The sequence below is a fragment of the Sceloporus occidentalis genome, unplaced genomic scaffold (genome assembly GCF_023333645.1).
Source record: "Sceloporus occidentalis isolate IW3139 unplaced genomic scaffold, rSceOcc1.0.p SCAF_3, whole genome shotgun sequence".
Classification (NCBI taxonomy): Eukaryota; Metazoa; Chordata; class Lepidosauria; order Squamata; family Phrynosomatidae; genus Sceloporus; species Sceloporus occidentalis.
In genome coordinates, this window is record NW_028316983.1 from 70,475,688 (window position 1) to 70,495,382 (window position 19,695).

General features: G+C 45.9%; 1 protein-coding gene across 13 annotated transcripts in view; it reads left to right on the forward strand.

The window, feature by feature from the left end:
* Window positions 1-19,695, forward strand: part of PTPRF (protein tyrosine phosphatase receptor type F) — a 686,838-nt gene that overhangs the window by 631,449 nt on the left and 35,694 nt on the right. For 8 of the 13 annotated variants that reach the window (XM_089514948.1, XM_089514949.1, XM_089514947.1 and 5 more), the window contains 6 exons: window positions 479-569; window positions 2,031-2,240; window positions 4,402-4,553; window positions 8,157-8,272; window positions 16,173-16,205; window positions 17,649-17,746. In XM_089514948.1, coding sequence (XP_089371074.1) covers window positions 479-569; window positions 2,031-2,240; window positions 4,402-4,553; window positions 8,157-8,272; window positions 16,173-16,205; window positions 17,649-17,746 — 700 coding nt within the window. The remainder of the gene's footprint in view (window positions 1-478; window positions 570-2,030; window positions 2,241-4,401; window positions 4,554-8,156; window positions 8,273-16,172; window positions 16,206-17,648; window positions 17,747-19,695) is intronic. The other 5 variants (XM_089514953.1, XM_089514954.1, XM_089514955.1 and 2 more) reach the window with 2 other exon arrangements.

Genomic DNA, 19,695 nt, shown 5'->3' on the forward strand with positions numbered 1-19,695 from the left:
AATCAAGACAGCTCTTGCTATCATCCGTACTGGTTGGATTGATAGTAGTTGGAGTTGGAGGGCCATAGGTTCCTCGCCCCTGCTTTAAATAATGTATGTAAATCTCTAGGTTTTTTTTATTTTACTTTATTGACTTATTAACAAAATGAGATAGTGACATAACTTAAATATTTTTTACAGATCAAACAAGAAACACAGCAGGTCTTGTACATGTAAATCTCTTGTTGAAATCTAATGTTTGTGTTAATTTAGTACTAAAATAGATATTCAGCCATAGAGCTGTCTTTTCTCAGCATCTTGCACAATCTTCCCAAAACTAGCCTTGTGACTTCATTAAAATGATAAACACCACCAGGCTGTAATTCTCAGTCTCTGAGAAGTGCTAATAAAAATGGAGATAGCAAGTAGGAGTTGCAGGGATTTTAAGGCTGGCCTCCCATGTAGCAAGGGTCACTCTTTTCCTACTCTTGTCTCCTAGGTGGTATTATATTGTAGTTGTGCCAATGGACCCTACAAGCAACATACTTGCCTCCAAAATGAGGACCCCAGATGAGATGGAACTGGACCAGGTAGGAAAAGGGGCAAACTTGCTAGTGTCAAAACATGCTTCCACGTGTTCTGTGGAAAATAGGAGAAAGAGGGGCCAAGAAGCTATTCTACATATTTAAAATGATCTGGGAAGATGCTTTTTTAGCCCTTTGGTGCTAAGGATAGCTGAAATCGGTTATCTGTTTTCTATGTGAAAACAGTGGTGTTTGATACCATCACCTGACATCCTGAAAGCACCACATTCCTCAAATACCCATAATCTCTATGCTAGTTTCCAGCAAACTGTCAAAGTTGCTTGCAGGGCTTCTAGCTACTTAACCTGAAAGAGATCACTAAAGTGTGTCTCCCTGAGCACTTGTTGCATTTATGGATTTTCTATTCTTTCTTTCTCTTGCTGTTTTGCACGATATTTCTGTAAAGCCACGTATAGGAAATGAAACTTACGACATGACTGTATGCATGTACAGTCATATGCATGCACAGACTAGTATATGTAATTATTTATGTTATCTCCCCAGTTAGAAAATAACTCAGTGGGTGGAGGACAAGCCACCAGCCTCCTTCCCTGACACTACAGCACAGCTCTCTGTAGTCTCTTTCTTCCTGGCACCACACTTGCTCTGATGCTCCGCGCCTGCCCTTGCACATTTTTGTGTGAAATGTATTTCATGCCTCTTCCTTCATTTTAAATTAGAATTTCTGTTCAGAGCCCAGCATTCATTTTTATTCATTAGAAAAACATCTTTAAACATCTGAAAGCCTTTCTGGGGAATGTAATTGAATTTTTGTGTGTTTATATCCTTTTTCTTGAATTTGTGGATGACTATGAAATTTGTCATTTTTTCTCTCAATGTCCCATGAAATCTGTTAGCAGCATGTGTGATTTACACAAAGACTTACTGCAACCCAGCAAGATGTGGAGTGGGGGGGCGGGGGAAGCGAAGCACCTGTAAATGCCCTGTCTAGCGATTGTAGTGCACAATACAGGATGTGTTTCTGTATTAAATCTTGCTGAAATTCTTCCTGTGCCTGGAAATTTGAATTCCTGGGCATTAAAAGATACATATGTATGGATTGTAATTTCCAGAACTTTGTTGCCTTCTTTGGATGATCTGAAAGATTGCAAAAGCATAACTGTTGCTTATTCCCTATCTGAAACCAGTGCATGCTTCCGAATTAGTTCTCAGAACTCTGTCTCAAGTAATTTTTGGGGAGGGGGAGACACAAAAGATGTCTGAAAGTCACAGAGTATCACCTCACTCAAACATTGTACCCCAGATAGCTTTTGCTGCCAAGTAAGCAGCTATAAATTTGTGGAATTCTGGGAAATGTCATAAGGAACTGACAGGGATATGTCTCGAACATCTTAAGCCTTTTTCACCCAGTTTGCAAATTTCCCTCAAGAAAATGACATGGCTGCTGAAACTCCAGTGGTATGTGGCACAGCCTTTCCTCATATTTGGCTTTCTTCTGCCACCCAGCTGCTTGAGGCCATAAATGAAGGGGGCCCCGACAGACGCCAGCGTCGGCAGGCAGAACACAAGCCCTACATCGCTGCCCAAGTGGAGGATCTGCCAGAGACATTTGTCTTAGGAGATGAGAAGAAGTACAATGGCTTCTATAATAAGCCACTTTCAGAAGACTTGAGCTACCGTTGTTTTGTGCTAGCTTCACTGGAGGATGGTGATACGGTAAGGGCTATGAGAGGAGAAAGGACTAGGTGCTGCCTGAAAGGACCAGTCCTGAGGTGTCATGAGGACAGCACTAGGACAGTAAAGGCTATGGAAGTTTTAAATATAAAGTTTAAGCTAGTAATACTAGATTTATAAAAGACATAGAAGACTCCTTTATGCGCCTTGTTTGCCTGTTCCTGTAGAGGCCTGGAAGACCAAAAGAAGAAAATAGATTCTTTGTTCCATTCTTTGTGCCTCTCTCTTCACTTTTCCCACTTCTGTAATCTTTTAGAGTTAGCCATTGTTGCTGTGGGGTGGGGGCAACATGAGTAACATTGCTCCGGTTGCAAATATGTAAGTAATGTCCAGCCATAATGAAGATACTCAGGCCCTTCTGCTCTGCCCTGTGCTGGGGCTCTCACTTTCAGCCTCATTTACTTGTAATGGTTCATTAGAGCTGGTCAAATGCTTCATTACTCATCCAGTCCCAACACTTGTGTGGCTGACAAAGCAAACGTGCACCCAGCAGCCAGGAAGAGTGGAGGCCTCAGATCAGCCAGCAGAAGCTGCCCTTATGACACAGGGTTGGTTCCTTTGTGTACAAGAAGAGACGTGCACAAGAACACCATGACCAGCACTTTTCCAGGCACTTCCTTTTGTATTGTTTTTTATGCAGCTGTGACTGTTATAAAACTAAGCCCTGTTCTTTATGGTCCATTTCTGCCTCTATGTGAGAGTTCACCTTAGTCGTCCTCTCCTTATGCTTGTTGCTGTTGTTGTTGTTGTGTGATTTCAGATAGTTTTTTTACTTCAGCCCAAAGTGAACCTATCATAGGGTTTTCTGGGTCAGAGAGTGCGTGACTTTCCCAAGGTCACCAAGTGGGTTTTCATGGCCAAGCAGGGAATTAAACCCTGATCTCCAGAGTCACATTCAAATGCTCAAACCACTACACCATGCTAGCTCTCTTCCTTATGCTAGGACTTCCATTTTTCAATGCGTTTTGGAGTAGGGATGAAGTTACATTATGAAGAAGATGTGTGCTTCTGAAATAACTTGCAGAAGCACCAATTGTTATGGCATTTATATTGTTTAATTGCTAAAGGAAGAGATATGGGACAAGGGTCTCTACAATCCCTTTCTTCTCATCCTAGAACTTCAAGAATGTGTTGTCATTCCTCACCAGTGTGCAAAGGGAGCCCCAGTTTCTTATTTATTGCTATTGGACATTTTCCTGATTGAACCTTGACACTGAACCATGGTGAGCCATGGCTCAATTTGAGTCCTGGTTGCACTTCATGCTGGGCATCTACAAGAAAATACTAATGTAATAGGTTGTACGTGTCTCCTGCAAAAAGAAAAAGAAAAAAAGTGCCTGAAATCACAAGTTGTTTAAAAATTTCAGCCTCTGGGCTGGTGAACTTTAGAGCAACAGAAGTCTCTGCTTTGGCTAAAATATATCAGTGTATGCTGCTCCTTTGAACAGAGTAAAAGGTGCCCTACAAAGGAATTGAGAGCATGTGTCTCTTTTGACCTACAAGACAAATCAGAAATGGGAATGCACACAAATGCTTCTTTCTTTGACATGAACATAGTGTAACAAAGGACTGAGGTAGCCTGTTTTCCAAGTTAAGTGCCAAGCAAGAACTTTTCTTTCTCTATGAGTTGTAATTTGAATTGGAGGCCTGAAGAGCCCCATATGAGGCCTGCCTTTTTCAGGGCTTAGACTGATACTTCAAGGGCAACCATGAATTGGCCTGATGCTTAATGTGCAGAGTTTTGCCCGGTGGGTGTTCCCTGACATAACACTCCCATGGTGCATTTATATAGGCATAATAGGTATTATAAACCATTTACTCATTCATGTCAACCCCAGTGCTCAATTGACTGCAACATCAAAGCATGTAATTTGGCTGTCCATGCATCTGATACTGGCAACTTGCTCTCAGCTGGACCATTCGACTCTGACATCAAGGGAAGCCACTTTCTAGCTACTGTGGTTTAGAACATCCCATTAATAAGGAGAGGAGGTTGGATTTCACACTTCTTGTTAACTGTATTGTTACTCTTGTGAAAGACTGCTATGGCAGGCTTAAGGCTATTGGGTTGTGTGATGGGGAAGCTATAAAGAATGGTGGGCTGATAAAAGACCTGTGCTTCCATTTTTCCACTACTCATTAGAAGAAGTATGCAGCCAGTCCTTATTCAGATGAGATTGTGATGGAGGTATCAGCAAAACAGCAAGATGAACCAGAGATGCTGTGGGTGATGGGTCCTGTCCTGGCTGTCATCTTAATCATCATCATTGTCATTGCAATTCTGCTCTTCAAAAGGTGAGCTGTAGCCTAGACCCCTGAACTGTGGATGGGTCCGTAGTACAATACTGTCAAAGTTTCAAGGATGTTATTTTCTATACAGTAAATAACATAAGTGTTAAACTCAAGGGCATAATTGTCCCCTATGTCCACTTTGGAGGCAAGTAATTTGACCTTATTACCAAAAGCTTTTCTTTCTTGCACCTGCATACAGAGCTCACAAAAGCACTGTGGAATGGATGGGTAGGGAGTATGGGAATGCATTCAGTAGACACTGTAGTGGTGATGGGTACACATCATCACCTCTGTGTGTGTGTGTTTCTGTGTGTGTCTTTACTGTGAATGGGGGTATATAGTTAATGCCAGCATCAGAGGAAACATTTGGGAGTGCCATAGAAGAAAAACTATTTCTGCTTAGCCATAGTAGTTTGATTACCTGGGTTTATGTGGCTTGGATTATATAGCACGCATCAGACAGGATGGTTTGGACAAGCTGTCTTAATTTTTTTCACCTAAATGTGCATAGCCCCAGGAAGGGAAGAGACAATGGATTTTTGCATGAATGTCTATTTACCTCTGTGTAACTCTGGTTTCCGCTTCTATTTTGCTGTTCCTGGATCTAGCAAACAAGAAAGGTAGACATTCTCTTCCTCTTTCTTTGTTTTGTCTGTTTCAAAGCCACTGTTTTATCTATTTAAGAGCAGTAAACAGGGGCTTTCTGTTGAGACCAAATTGGCTCCTGGGTGTCACTTTGCTTATCTAGCAATTGTAACCTGTTGAACTCTTTCAACCTTCTCACTGTTGCATTTAAATAAAGAACTACACAATATAGATGTGAGCAAGTTACTGGGAACTTGAAGATTTTTCACAACATTGGATGTCCTGGAATTTGTGGTGTTATTTACCAACCACTTGCACTGCTACATTGGCCAAGGATATGACATTGCCAGAAGCAGTCTTGAGTTCCTTGGCATAACCACTGTGTTCTATAAATCATGTCAGTAAGGCCTTGCTCTGAGCTATTCTTTTTTCATTGTCACCATGTGTCCTATAAAGGTCTCCCACTGTTTGCTGATTTTGGTACTTAGCTGATCATCGATAGAACTGAAAGTAATGTAATTACAAGAGAGTGGTGCTGACTTTCAGCAGGAAGCTAGCACTCAAAGTAAAGCCTCTAACTTCTTTCTACACTGGTCTCCTTAACTAAGTTGATGCAGGGCTCTTCAGATGCTGTAATGGTGTCATCACTTTATTTGTTGTCATTCCATGCATGAACGTGAATACAACTAAATTAATTTGCTGAGCAGGCCCTGACGGTACACAGTCTCTTGCCCCCATGGTAACTGTACTTCTTTTGCTCCAGCTCCAGAGAAACAGGTTATCTGTTAGTGTACCCTCTGGGGCCATATGTTGTTGTGGGATATTGTCCAGTTTTGAGCAATGAGTTTCAGTTTGTTCGGCTTAATGATGTGGAGCATGTCCTTAAAGGACTGCGGCCACCCACTTTGTCATGACACCTACATTCATCCTGGCTGATTAGAGCTGCCAAGGGAGGGTTGGCCAATTGGACATTGAACACGTTTCTAAAAGAGGCTTGTGTTCCATTTCCTCTAAATCAGAAATGGAAACACACAAACTGGGCCACGGACTTTTATTTTTATTTATTTTAATTGTTTTTTATTTGAGAGTAAAAGAGTTGAATACATGAAGAGTTCTGGAAGCCTTCAAGAGCAGCAATTCTCTTGTTAAAAGGGGGATAGAGCTCCCTGCACCGAACCACATTTTTACAAATTGAAAATGGTCTTCTGACCACTTCCATGTTTAGGCTTGGGGGATGATGCAGCCTCTGATGGACCAGGAGCGCAATATTACCACCAGGATTTTCCAGAACTGAAAAGAGCTTGAAATCTACAGCTGCTGCATAATGTCATTACTAGAATGTTGTGTGGTGTACATTTTAGGGGCCATATTTGACTGGTCTTGATCAAGCTGCTCTGGCTTCCAGTTGTCTCTGAACTCAGTACAAGGTACTGGAGTGGGCCTTTAAAAACCCAGAAAGCCTGATGACAAGACATTTTCTGTAACAGAACTTTTATTGTGGAATTCCTTCCCAAAGAAGTAATGTAGCTTCATTCTTACTGGTTCTTTGACAGATAGTAAACATCTTGTTATTTTGTCAGGATCTCAGCTTTAATTTTTTTTTTAAAGAGTATTTTTCCTGTTTTATTTTTATATGTTGACTTTATTGTACAAAGCTTTGCAGGTCCTGATGGGTAGAAAAACAATTTATAAATACATTCCATAGAAAATAAATAATAGTGTCCTTGCTTGTGCAGCTTTTTGGCACTTTCCATCTTCTGACAAATGGATTTGTGCACAATCAGGCAAATTACCTGATCTCTAGTATTCCTCAGCACTGCGGGCTTTTCAATTGTTTCAAAGATCACCAGAGTGCCTTCACTTGTTTAGAAGATTTATACAGACCCGTGCATGCATGTAAACATACAGAGAGGCAATGCATACAGAGTGCATTTGCATGACACAACATGCCAGGATCTTTGGAAATCCTGGTTTCTCATGAATGAGCAGCATGCTGGTGCTTTGTCGCTCCCCAACCCCAGAGCTTTTCTCTATAGTGAATTTACTGTCTCATCTGGCAGCAGGCAGTTTGCCTGCTCTACTTGTTCCCTCACAACAAACTAGAGAAAGAGTCCAGGGGTCCCCCCCCCCCCTTGGCTTCTTTCTCTGGTTTGTTGAGAAGGAACAAAGTGGAGAAAGGAAGCTGCCTGCAGCTGGATAACAAAGTAAACCAACAGCAAAGCAAACATCCAGCAAACCTCTTGCTGCAAGCACAAGCCATTGAGCAGTGTACATTAGTATGTTGCTGACTCGTGACAAGCCAGCCTTCTCTGAGATCCCTGGCTTGCCATGTTGTGAGCACACACAGACATAGACATACACTGAATTTCCTGTAAACTACAGCACAATGATGTCTAGAACCAGACTAAGTCACTGTAATTTGTTGAATTATTGCTAAAACATCATCTTTCCCAACTCTTTATTTACTCCAGAAATGCATTGCAGCTCATCATGGGGTGAGCAACAAGAGACAGCACTATATGGGGTTAATTGCTTTAAGAATTGTCAGAGAACATCACCAATAAATTCTCTGTGCTATTCCAAAATTTCCTGTAAAGGTCTCCCATCTAATTACTCGTTAGGTTCATCTGTGCTTAGCTTGTGAGATCTACCATGATAAGACTGTAGGGTGGTGGAACTGTACGCATAAATATAGCATGAAGAGACAACAGTGTATTTTATTGTTCTATTAACACTCGCCTGGGGGGCCTTCAGCCATTCAAGACAAGTATTAATGGACCAATAAAACTCACTCAGAAGAGCTCTTACCCTATTATATTATGACTCTACATTTTAAATAATTTTTTAATACCTGGAAAAATCTTAAGCGTATTCCTCCGCCACAGCAAGTAGTCCAACAATAATTGGGAGTGGAGGGGTTTGTTATTTTGTGTCCGGATTCTTCCCAGGGCATCTTGATGCCCTCTGCAATTTCGGACATGTCCAGATTTACCTTGTAAACTATGTCTTTTTTGCCATTAGGAAAAGGGCCAATTCACCTTCTTCCAAGGATGAGCATTCTATTGGCCTGAAGGACTCCTTGCTGGCCCATTCTTCTGATCCAGTTGAAATGAGGCGACTCAATTACCAAACACCAGGTAGGCTATGACTGAACTGTTTCATATCTCTGAACCTTTATTGTTGGCAGTTGTTTATGACAGGGAACATTTACTTCCTCTTTCCCTTCTGATGAAGCTCATCTGGCTAGAATCAGTGGCCAGTGGCTGAATGTGTTCCTCAAGTAGCAAGAATTACAAAGAGAGTTGAAATTCCAGATTTTCAGCTCATCTGGCTAGGCTCAATGGATTGTTGTTGGCTCAGTGCTGCAAGCACAAGTTGTTGAATGTGTTCCTCACGCAGCAGGAATTACAAAGAGAATTGAAATTCCAGATTTCCAGCTTTCTCTGATGCTTGAGTAAGGAATTGCCACTAGAGACCAGCAGGCACAGCATGACAAGGAACTTTATTATGATGGATCTTTCCAGGATTTGCAGTATGTTTCAAAGATTCCATTCAGTCTTGGCCAAGTTTCCACTCTAGATTGCACCTAAAATTGATCAGCAAAGATCCAACATGCTGATAGGGCCAAATAGCATGGTGGGCAGATGCTATCTCAATAGATTATTTTATAATTCAAGAAGTGCCTCCTATCAGCCAACCCACATGGCAGCTTGCAGTTATGGTAGATGCAGCTGGCTGTGTCAGCAGAACAGCAGCTCTTCAGCAGGGATCATTTCCCTGGTTGTTGCCTTTCTGGAAGCTTGGCTTTGCATGCTCTCCTGCTAGAGCAAAAACAGATTGCTATCCTTTCTCCTTAGCTTGTAGGATTTATAAAGATATTTGAGCAATCTTGATCATAAATCAAGACACCCTTAACGTCCAGACACTGTAGCAGGATGTAGGCTGTATTTCTTCCTTCCAAACTATTTGTGTTGCTTCTGGTAGATTTTTGGCTAGTTACACTCTATTCTCTCTAACCAGAACTTGGCTTCTTCTTCGTGGTCTCTGCGAATCACACAAATGGGTTTATTCTGCGCCTGCGCAGCAATCCTCGGAAACTTCTAGAATCTCCAGGCAGAAAGCAATGTATCTTTCTGCAACTTTTTGGCGGTAGCCCCGCCCACCCATATATAAGGCCCCTGGTGGCCCGCTCCTCTTCAGTTCCTTCATTCCGCCGCGCTAAGCAGCTCGAGGAACTTCGCTTGCATCTTGTTGCTCTTTCACAATTGAATCTCTGGCATTTGACCTTCGGACTTTCACTTGACCATTCTTCGGACTTTCCCTATCGGCTTGTCTTCTACGTGATCTTTCGGCTTGACCTCGGACCGGTAACGGACTTGATTACCATGGCCTCTTTCAAGCAGTGCACTAAGTGCGGGGTGAAAATCCCTAAGGCCGATGGCCATGAAAAATGTGTCCTTTGTTTGGGGGAGTCCCATATTCCTGGCAACTGCCCCCACTGTAAAGCTATGTCGGCCCAGGCCCTAAAGAACAGGGACCGGACACTTAAGGCTGCGCTCTACGAGAAGGTTTTGAGCCAGCCCAGTGGTTCTCGGGACGCGGACGCTCCCAGGGCCTCCAAGAAGAGAGGAGACAAACGCTCCGACCACGAGAAGAAACGGGCCCGCTCTTCATCTCCGCCAGCCAAGAGCCGTCGCAAGGGCCCTCCAAGTACGGTCTCAGTGCCTCCGCCTGAGTCGAGGCCAGCACCGTCTATATCCCCAGTGGCTGAACCGGCGAAGACCCTGACTCCTGTACCGGCGTCTTCCCGGATTATACCCCTGGAACCCAGGGTCCTCCTTGTGAGCCATCTCTCCGCACCGGCAGATGCCCTGCAGATCGTGGACTTGGGTTCGGAGTCTGAAGGGGAGCTCCACAACTCCGATGCTCCCCTATCCCCACAGAGGGCTAGACCCCGTTCTCCCTCTCCTGTGGTGAGACCACGTCCCGCCAGACGGGACACAGAGCGCCCCCGCTCCCCCCCGAGGAAGGATCGGGCCACACTAGGGGCGGAGGCGGATGCTGCCATAGATCCGGACCGTCCAGACTCAATGGAACGGGACCAGGACCTGTTTGATGCCTTCCCAGATCTCGTCTTCGATCACCGTACCGGACAGTATCTTATCCCGGTAGATCCGTCCCGCCTACGGCGCAACATCCGGGACTGCTCACGGGACCGTCGCCACACTGATGCCTCCCACGGGCTGGATGACTTGACCAACACCGACTTGTCGCCCAGGAAGCGTAGCAGATCTCCATCAAGATCCAGATCGAGATCCCCACGCTCTGCGTCACCTTCCGACGATGACGAGGCTCCATTCGTCCCGGAGGGACCTGCTGTTCCGTCCCCTACAGACGACGTCAGGTCCTTTGCCGACAGGGTAATCCGGATGGCGGATGCCCTGAAGTTAGAAGTCGCCCACCCCGAGGACGATGCCCTCGACCCGGTGGAGAGAAGGATCCACGGTTCCGCCCCAGCTCCACCAGCCTTGGCATATCTCCCATCGCTAGAGAAAATTGCCAAACGCTCCTGGGACGCACCGGCCTCCATCCCGTCGACATCCCGTAGGATTGAAAACCTCTATCGGGTCACTCCTTCGGCACCTTCTTGGCTCTCCAACCACCCTAAGCTTAATTCAGCTATCGTGGAAGGAGCCCAGTCCACCTTCGTCCCTAAGTCCTCGTCTTCTCCAGTCGACAAGGACAGCAAGAAACTGGATGGCCTAGCTAAGAAGTTTTATGCTTCAGCGGCCCTGAATTTGAAGGTGGCTAACTACGCGGCCTGCATGGGGGCCTACGTGCAATACCTCGTAGAGAAGATGGACCCCACCGTTGCTGACCTGCCGGATGACAGGAGGCGGATGATGTCTGCACTCAGGAATGAAATCCACCTGATAGGCGGACAGCAGATCATCTCCGCGAGGCACTCGACGGACTGTGCATCAAAGGTCCTCTCTGGTTCCATAGCCCTCAGGCGATACGCGTGGCTCCGGTCTACGGACCTCACTCCACAAGCAAAGGCGGCCATAGAAGACATGCCCTTTGACAACTCGGGCTTGTTTCACCGGGACACGGATGAGAAACTCAGCTTCCGTTATAGGATGAAGACTGCCGCCAGAAAACACGGTATGTCATCCTCCGCTTCCAAGTCCCCCAGACAGAGGTACACTAGTCAGCGCCCCTGGCATCCAGGCGGCCACTACCGCTTCCAACCACAGGACCGTCCCTACCATCAGGACACTCGGCCTCAAGGCCAATCCTCCCGGTCACCTGCTCCTCCAACCGACGGGCGTCCATCTTCCCAGCCCAGATACCAACAGGGCTATAGAAAGAAGGACGGCAGGGGCAAGAAGAGATTCTGATGGGTTCCGGCGCACCTCGTCATCTCCAACAGGCTGAGCCCCTTTTTTGACACCTGGGCCGCCATTACCAGTGACTCTTGGGCACTTAACATCGTCCGTAGGGGCTATGCCCTAGAGTTTTCCCAGCTCCCACCAACTGGAGCTTTTGTTTCCACTGCCCCCTCGGACACCCTTCTTGACGAAGTGTGCATTCTTTTGGACAAAGGCGCTATTGAACCCGTCTCCCCCTCTGACTTCAAGCGCTGTTTTTTCTCTAGATACTTCACTGTACCGAAGAGAGACTCTGGCCTCAGACCCATAATGGATCTACGGGCCCTTAACAAATTTATTATTTACAAAAGGTTCAGGATGGTAACCCTTGCTTCTATTTTACCACTCCTGCAGGAAGGCTACTGGTTCGTGACTTTGGACTTGAAGGATGCCTATTTCCACATTGCGATCCTGGAGGACCACCGGAGGTTCCTCACCTTCGCCGTCGGCCAGAACGCCTACCGGTACCGGGTCCTTCCCTTCGGTCTTTCCACAGCTCCCAGGGTCTTCACCAAGTGCATGGCACCCGTGGTGGCGTACCTGCGTCAAAGAGGGATCACAGTCTTCCCATATTTGGACGACTGGCTCTTCACAGCGCCCTCCAAGGACATCTTACTCGGGCAACTCGAATTCACCCTATCCCTGCTGCAAGCACTGGGATTACAGGTCAACTTCGACAAGTCCAACTTGATTCCTTCCAATCGAATAGACTTTATAGGAACAACATTAGACTCTGTACAGAGGAAGGCATTCCTTCCAGAGACAAGGTTTCAGACCCTCTGTACATCTCTGCAGCCCTGCCTCCGCCAAAGACGCCTCCAGGCCCGTGCCGTACAAGTCGCCATGGGACACCTAGCCTCTACCACTTTCGTCACACCGTGGGCCAGACTGCGCCTCAGACCCATTCAATCTTGGTTTCTCTCCGTCTTCGATCCCGTCCGAGACACGGCTACCAAGTTGCTCACCATCCCGAGGACTGTACAGAGGTCTCTACGATGGTGGCTCCAATCCGACAACGTCTGTGTGGGGATGCCATTTCTACCTCCTCAGCCAGATCTCTCCCTGACTACGGACGCCTCCCTACAAGGATGGGGCGCCCACACACTGGACCTTACAATAAAGGACAAATGGTCACCGGCGGAAGCTACTCTCCACATCAACGTCCTGGAAATGCTTGCCGTGGAGAAAGCACTCAGAGCCTTTCAGTCGGTCCTCGCGGACAAGGTGGTACTTCTTCTCACCGACAACACCACCGTCATGTACTACCTCAACAAACAAGGTGGTACAAAGTCGAGGACTCTGCTGTCAGTCACCATCCGCATTTGGGAATGGTGTATAGAACACAAGATTCTGCTGCAATGCATCCATCTGCCCGGCGACCAGAACGACCTTGCAGATCATCTCAGCAGGTCACCTTCCACTTGCCACGAGTGGAGACTGCATCCAGAGGTGGTGTCCCGACTCTTCAATCGCTGGGGAACCCCCCTCCTCGACCTGTTTGCCTCCCGGCTGAACGCCCACACTGCGAGATTTTGCTCACGGTACAGAGAGCTGAGATCGGAAGGGGACGCCTTCCAGCTCAAGTGGACTCAGGGCCTCCTGTATGCCTTCCCTCCGTTTCCTCTGATCACACGGGTCCTCTCGAAGATGTTGGCAGACCACACGGACGCAATCCTGATAACCCCGTGGTGGCCCAGACAGCCTTGGTTTGCCCCGCTCCTTCAACGGGCGCAAGATCATCTCCGCTTGGAGCACCGGCCCGACCTGCTATCTCTCCACGGCGGACAAGTCCACCATCCCGAGATGCAATCTCTCCCAATGGTAGCATGGAGGATACGATCCTGAGGACACTTCCATCCGGTGTACAGGATATCATTAAGGCAGCACAGAGACCATCCACACAGAGGTCCTATGCCTACAAATGGGATAGGTTCCTAACCTTTCTACAAGCAAAGGACATTCCACCATCCCGTGTCTCCATCCCGATAGTCCTGGAATTCCTTATGGCTTTAACAGGCGCAGGTCTCTCCTTGAGCTCTATCAAGTGCTACCTGTCAGCCATTTCATCTCACTACCTATTTCAGGACAAACCTTCTCTGTTTGGGGATCCTCTCATAAAGAGGTTCCTTAAGGGATTCAACAATTTGCATCCACCGATTCTAGACCCTACACCGCAGTGGTGTCTAGACACCGTCCTGGCACATTTGGTATCCAAGCCCTTTGAGCCCTTAGCTACCACGGACCTGAGACTCCTGACTTGGAAGACGGCCTTTCTGGTAGCCATCACGTCAGCCCGCCGAGCTGGTGAACTGTGTGCCCTAAGGATGGACCAACCCTTCCTTCGTTTCCATAAGGACAAGGTGGTGCTACGTACAGACATCACTTTCTTGCCTAAGGTGGTGTCTGCCTTTCACATCAACCAGGACATTGTTTTGCCGACTCTGGCTCCCAATCCGACCACAGACTCTGAGCGCCAACTCCATGCCCTGGATGTCCGCAGGGCGCTGGCATTCTATTTGAACAGGACTGCCGCTTCCAGGCGTTCAGAGAGACTTTTTGTGTGTTACTCCGAAGCTAAGAAGGGGCTGCCGGTGTCACCGCAGCGGTTTTCCAAGTGGGTGGCCGACACCATCCACCTGTGCTACGAACTGGCAGGGAAGCCTCTACCAGGTCGGATTAGAGCCCATGCAACTAGGGCGGTAGCCGCATCCTCAGCTTTTTTGACCGGGATCCCCCTTGAGGATGTGTGTAAGGCAGCTGTCTGGTCCCAGCCATTGACATTCATTAGACATTATAGGCTGGACGCAAGGGCCAGGCATGATGCAGCCTTTGGGAGGGCAGTGTTACTTTCTGCCATGCATTAGACCTGTTGCACTGTTAATAAATAACACAGTTGTTTGGTTTACATACTTTATTGGTTATGCAATTTATTGGTTATTGACACTCCCTCCTCCACTGACTACAGCTCGCTAGTCTAAACCCATTTGTGTGATTCGCAGAGACCACGAAGAAGAAGAACAGGTTGCTCACCTGTAACTGTGTTTCTTCGAGTGGTCATCTGCGAATTCACACAAACCCGCCCATCCATCCCCTCAGTGTCTGCTCATTTGACAACGCTTGTTGCCGCGCTGATTAGCGGCTCATTCGGAACTGAAGAGGAGCGGGCCACCAGGGGCCTTATATATGGGTGGGCGGGGCTACCGCCAAAAAGTTGCAGAAAGATACATTGCTTTCTGCCTGGAGATTCTAGAAGTTTCCGAGGATTGCTGCGCAGGCGCAGAATAAACCCATTTGTGTGAATTCGCAGATGACCACTCGAAGAAACACAGTTACAGGTGAGCAACCTGTTCTTCTCCATCCCATATAAATGGAGCAGAGGGCCATGATGTATAAGTTGAACATATGTAGGTTATAGAGGTGCGGGTTGGGGGACTTTCCCTTTCTGTTGAAAGAAAGTCATTATTTGACCAGATAATTCGCATGGCCCAGCATGATAAAAGAACTAGAATTCCTGTCCAAAATGGTCACAGAATGAAGAATGAGGCCTGAGCCTCAGGTACAAAGCATATGGCACAAAGACGGAAGCTTGAAAAATGCACAACTTGAACAAGGGGAGCCAATTTCATGGGGCATATTATGAGGATATTCTCAGACATGATCAGAACTGCTGCCCGGTGTCTTATGGACTTTGCATTCTTTTAGCTTCTCAGGTGGTTAGTAGGGAACAATCAGTTTGGAGAAGAAGGCTCTAGTACAACATTTTTACAGCCTGAGTCATTTGCCTCCACCTGGCCTCACCTCCATGCTGCGACGGATGGATGCCTTTGTGGGCAGACAGCAGCAAATAAACCCTGAGCAGGCTGGCAGTTGATATCTGTGCTGGAAAATGTAGAGGCAGAAAGGGGCTTGCTCAGTACATAATTAATCAGGCTGCTGTTATTAAATATTAAGCTTATCACTTTAATAGTTTCTACTTGAGACACAGGTTTCTTGCATGAATTATCAGCTTCTTTGTACTCATGTTACATTTTGCAGGGTTATGGCAGGTCAGGCAGGGAGAAGTTACTCTTAAGTGATTGGGTGAATTATGAGTAAATCTTGGTCACAAGGCTTTGCTGCTGGCCCACATAGCAAGGCAAGCTTGGTCTTCGGGGAAACAACACATGCTGGAAATGAGAACCATTTTTCCTGGCCAACAGACAAAACATTTATAATGTTTACTGTGGCGGCGGCAGCGGGGGGGGGGGGGGAGGGTCTTCTTTTTCTGGTAATCTATGAAAGGCTCCTGGTAATAAGAAGCACTAGTCTTAATAAATCACTCACCATGTTGCCCCATATATAGAAGGTTTCATGATGCAGTGCCTTCGACCAGAGAAAGGTTTCTACAGTTGTGGGGAGGAGACTTCTTGGTGCCCTTTGCAGAATATAGAAAAGTTGTTGTTTTGGACTACAAGTCCCCAAATTCCTCAGTTAGCATGGCCTAGCAGCATGCTATTTCAGAATTCTGGTAATCCAAAATAGTAGCTTTTCCAAGCTCTGGCCCTTTCACCCTTTTCTGCTACACCTTTGCCCTCATCAATGTCTAATGGGATTTCTATTCTTGCAGGTGCCAGTGGCCCCAGTTGCCCGAATCTCTCAAGTTAGTTTTCTCTCCTCTTCCTTTTGCTTCTTCTTCACTCTCTCTCTCTCTTTCCCCCACCTATTCTTTCTCATTTTTTTTGTTCAGTGTCATGACAGTCGGACTCACTATTCATAGACTTAGTGGTAATGCCTTCACTTGTCAGTAAACCAGGTTGTCCCCTGCAGACTGGGTTCTGCTGCTACCTACATGAGATGATTCAGCCTATGTGTTTTCCATGCAAAGCCATTCAAAAATCATCCTATAAAGTTGCAATTTGGGTTGAACACACAAGGTTGTAGGTAGGTACAGCCTCAATTTGAGGGGAGATAAAGCCTACAATTGCAAAAGGTGTGTTTGTTGTCTATGGAGATTATTTACCATCACTCTGAAATGAAATGTGAATGATCCAGACCTGGCTCAATAAGCAGAGATTTCTTTTATCTTCTAAATGTGCTTCTCAGCTATTGTTGTGTTGGCATCATCTAACTGGAATGCCTTAAGCCCAAGTGCAGTGGCCTACTTCTTTCTTTCCTCCATCGTAATGCATGTGAAATTAAGTGTGCCACCTGCACTTTTTTTTTTTAATTTCAGGTCTTCTCATGTTTGGTGGACAAGAAAGAAAACAGGACATGGTTGTCCCACAGTCTTGTATGATTTAAACTTTTTCTAGCCTTTGTAGAAGTGAGGGAAATGAAAGGCAGGAGCTCTTTTATAGATTTGGCTTTTTGTTGATGCTTTGAGCACTGCAGAGGAACAAAAGCAAGGCTTGGTTATCAGGAGGAAACCCAACCTGGTAATTTGAGTCTGCCACTTTATATGAATGTATATTATTGCACAGTGAGCATACCCAAGAAAGTCCCAGACCCTCCACTTTTCCTACCTACAACTAGGCAATATGTTATTCTGTAGCCATTCAGTAGCAGCTATTAGAAGTAGGACTCCTAAGTTTTTCTCAAGTGGAAGTGTAGCTATTAATGCTAAAGTCTTTTCTGCCGTCTCAATACTGGGGGTATGAATGGGGTATCAAGAGATGCAGAACTGACCCCAAGGCCCAGTAAGCAAAGGAGCCCTTAGTTCACAATCTCTGCTTCTGCACCATCAAGCACACTGTTGATGTGAACTGAAGGCAAGAGGCCTATTCTACAAGAGCTTTGTGTTTTATTGGCACCCCAGGCCCAAAAACTATCCCAGCCTGTGCAGCAGCATCTTCCCAAGCCTCTTCATCCTTCCCAGGCTGGTATTATGTATGGAAGCTACCTGGCTGTTCACTGTCTCATCTGAGCATGCACACATAGATTTTGCCATTGCGTGGGCACTGCATGCCATGGTATTCATGTTCCATTCATCTTGCCAGTGTTACACATCACCATCAAGTATGCAACTGTGGAAGGACAATTCTCCCTGTAGCTAAATGATAAATTCCATCCTGTACCTCCCCATCCTTTCTGTTTGGTCTGGCAGGCATGCGTGACCACCCTCCCATTCCAGTGACAGATCTCTCTGACAACATCGACCGTCTGAAGGCCAACGATGGGCTGAAGTTCTCCCAGGAATATGAGGTGAGCAAGCTTATGGGTTCTTTTGGATCTAGTTTCCTAAACAGTAGATTCTTCTGCAGCTTGTCAGCTTCACCTTGCTGAACTAACAAGAAATTCCACTCTGGACTCCACTGTGATTCTGTCCCCAAAATCCTAATGCCCCTTTCTGTCAACTCTCCTTAATCCTGATCCACTTGTCCGCATTGGGTACTATCATTATCTTCAATTAGGACCATTTCGCTGTGGCCTTTTATGGCACTAGCTTAGCTTCCCATATCCTGAAATAGTGCAAAATGCAGTATGGGGAAAGCCTTGCTTCTAATATATATGGTGGCTTCCTAGCATACTGGGAATATTGGGTATAGCGGGAGTAATTTAGATATGTATGTGGACATTTTCACATTATATTTGACACAATTTCTTATAGTTATTATTAACTGTGTTGAAAAATGTAATGTGCAGTAACTATCAGAGTGCTGTTTGTGCTGAGATAGAGGCTGAAATAGTGATATTGGGAGCCCAAATATTGCCACAGCTCTTACTTGCAAGCTCCCTCTTCCCACTTTGAACTATTTGCTAGGCAGATGATTAATTTGAAAAATTGCTATGTTGGAAAAAGTTCCCTTGTAGCTATTAGAGTCACAGTAGCAGGATAAATGTTTTCCTCTGCTTGCAGCAAGCTCTGCAGGGCCCACTCCAGCTCCGAGGGGCTTAAATCATAAATAAAACTCTCTCATATGGTGAGATGGGGGAGGATGAATTGAGGAGGTGTCCTTTACACACCTTATTGGTCTTGCTTGAATTGTTATCTGCCTTTGCCCCTGACCTCCCCTTGCTGCAGCATATATCTCTTGATTCAGGAGATCTGATACATGCTTTACCCAAAAGGAAAAATTATATAGGTTGGGAAGGCAGGGAAAAGCCCTGCCTAGCTACAAAGAAAGGAGAGTCAATGCCTAGGAAGATCTAGAGAAACAAGTCCACACTGCTGATTGAAGGGATATATCAGGTAGCAGAGTAAGACTTCCAGGACTTCCAAGGAAGTGAGTCTACATGGCATGATCTTCCCATGTGTCTGGTGGCCTGGCCATCCTACTTGCAAACCAATTTGTCAGTAGACCTTGGGTTTTATAGGTCATTGGGACAGGAACCCCTTTTTTCTGAAGTGTGGCATGAAGGAATTTGAGGCTGAGTAGCACCTGAGACTGAATGGGGGTGGGGGTGGCGGTGGGGGTGGCGGCGACTAGAGAATGGTATAGATTGCATAGGTGTCATGTGAAGATACATTTATCACCTGTGTCATAGATACATTTGTTACTTGTGAATACATTTTGCAAGTCTTCCCAAGTCATGTATACCTCCAGTGCTTAAGGAGTGCCTAAAAGAGGGGATCTGATTGGGATTGACAGCTCTTTTTTCAGAGATTGTTCTGCTTTGTGAGAAAATCTACTGGGATCTAGGCTATTTGTCCCTTTTTCCAACCCAGAGTGGGATGAGTAGCAGCAAGGGATTTTCTCACTAGCATAGAATAGAAGAGTCCTTAGCAATACCCACCCTCACTGAACAAATAAAAATGAAAAATCTTGCCTTTCACATTGGTGCCATTGGAGAAAACTGAAATTTCTGGGCATAGCAAGCATATTGATACTCTGTTAGGGGAAATATCAGATGCTGCAGAGCAGAGATAGAGTAGCATGGTTTAAGAGGAGAAGTCTAGAAAATGGGTAGATGATTCAAGAGCAATCCTGTATATCAAAGCTGAGTAATAGTAGAGCATCACAGCAGTGGGAGATGAAGGTGTATTGCCACATAGAGGTGGGTGGTGTACATTCCTTCACAAGGGTATTGATCACAGTTTCTCTATTTCTCTCTTTCTCACACACAGACAAACACATTAAAAAAAAAACTTCAGGTTTCACTCAGTCTGTGAGCTGAAGAATCTAGCAAGTAAATGTTCATTGCATTGCCTT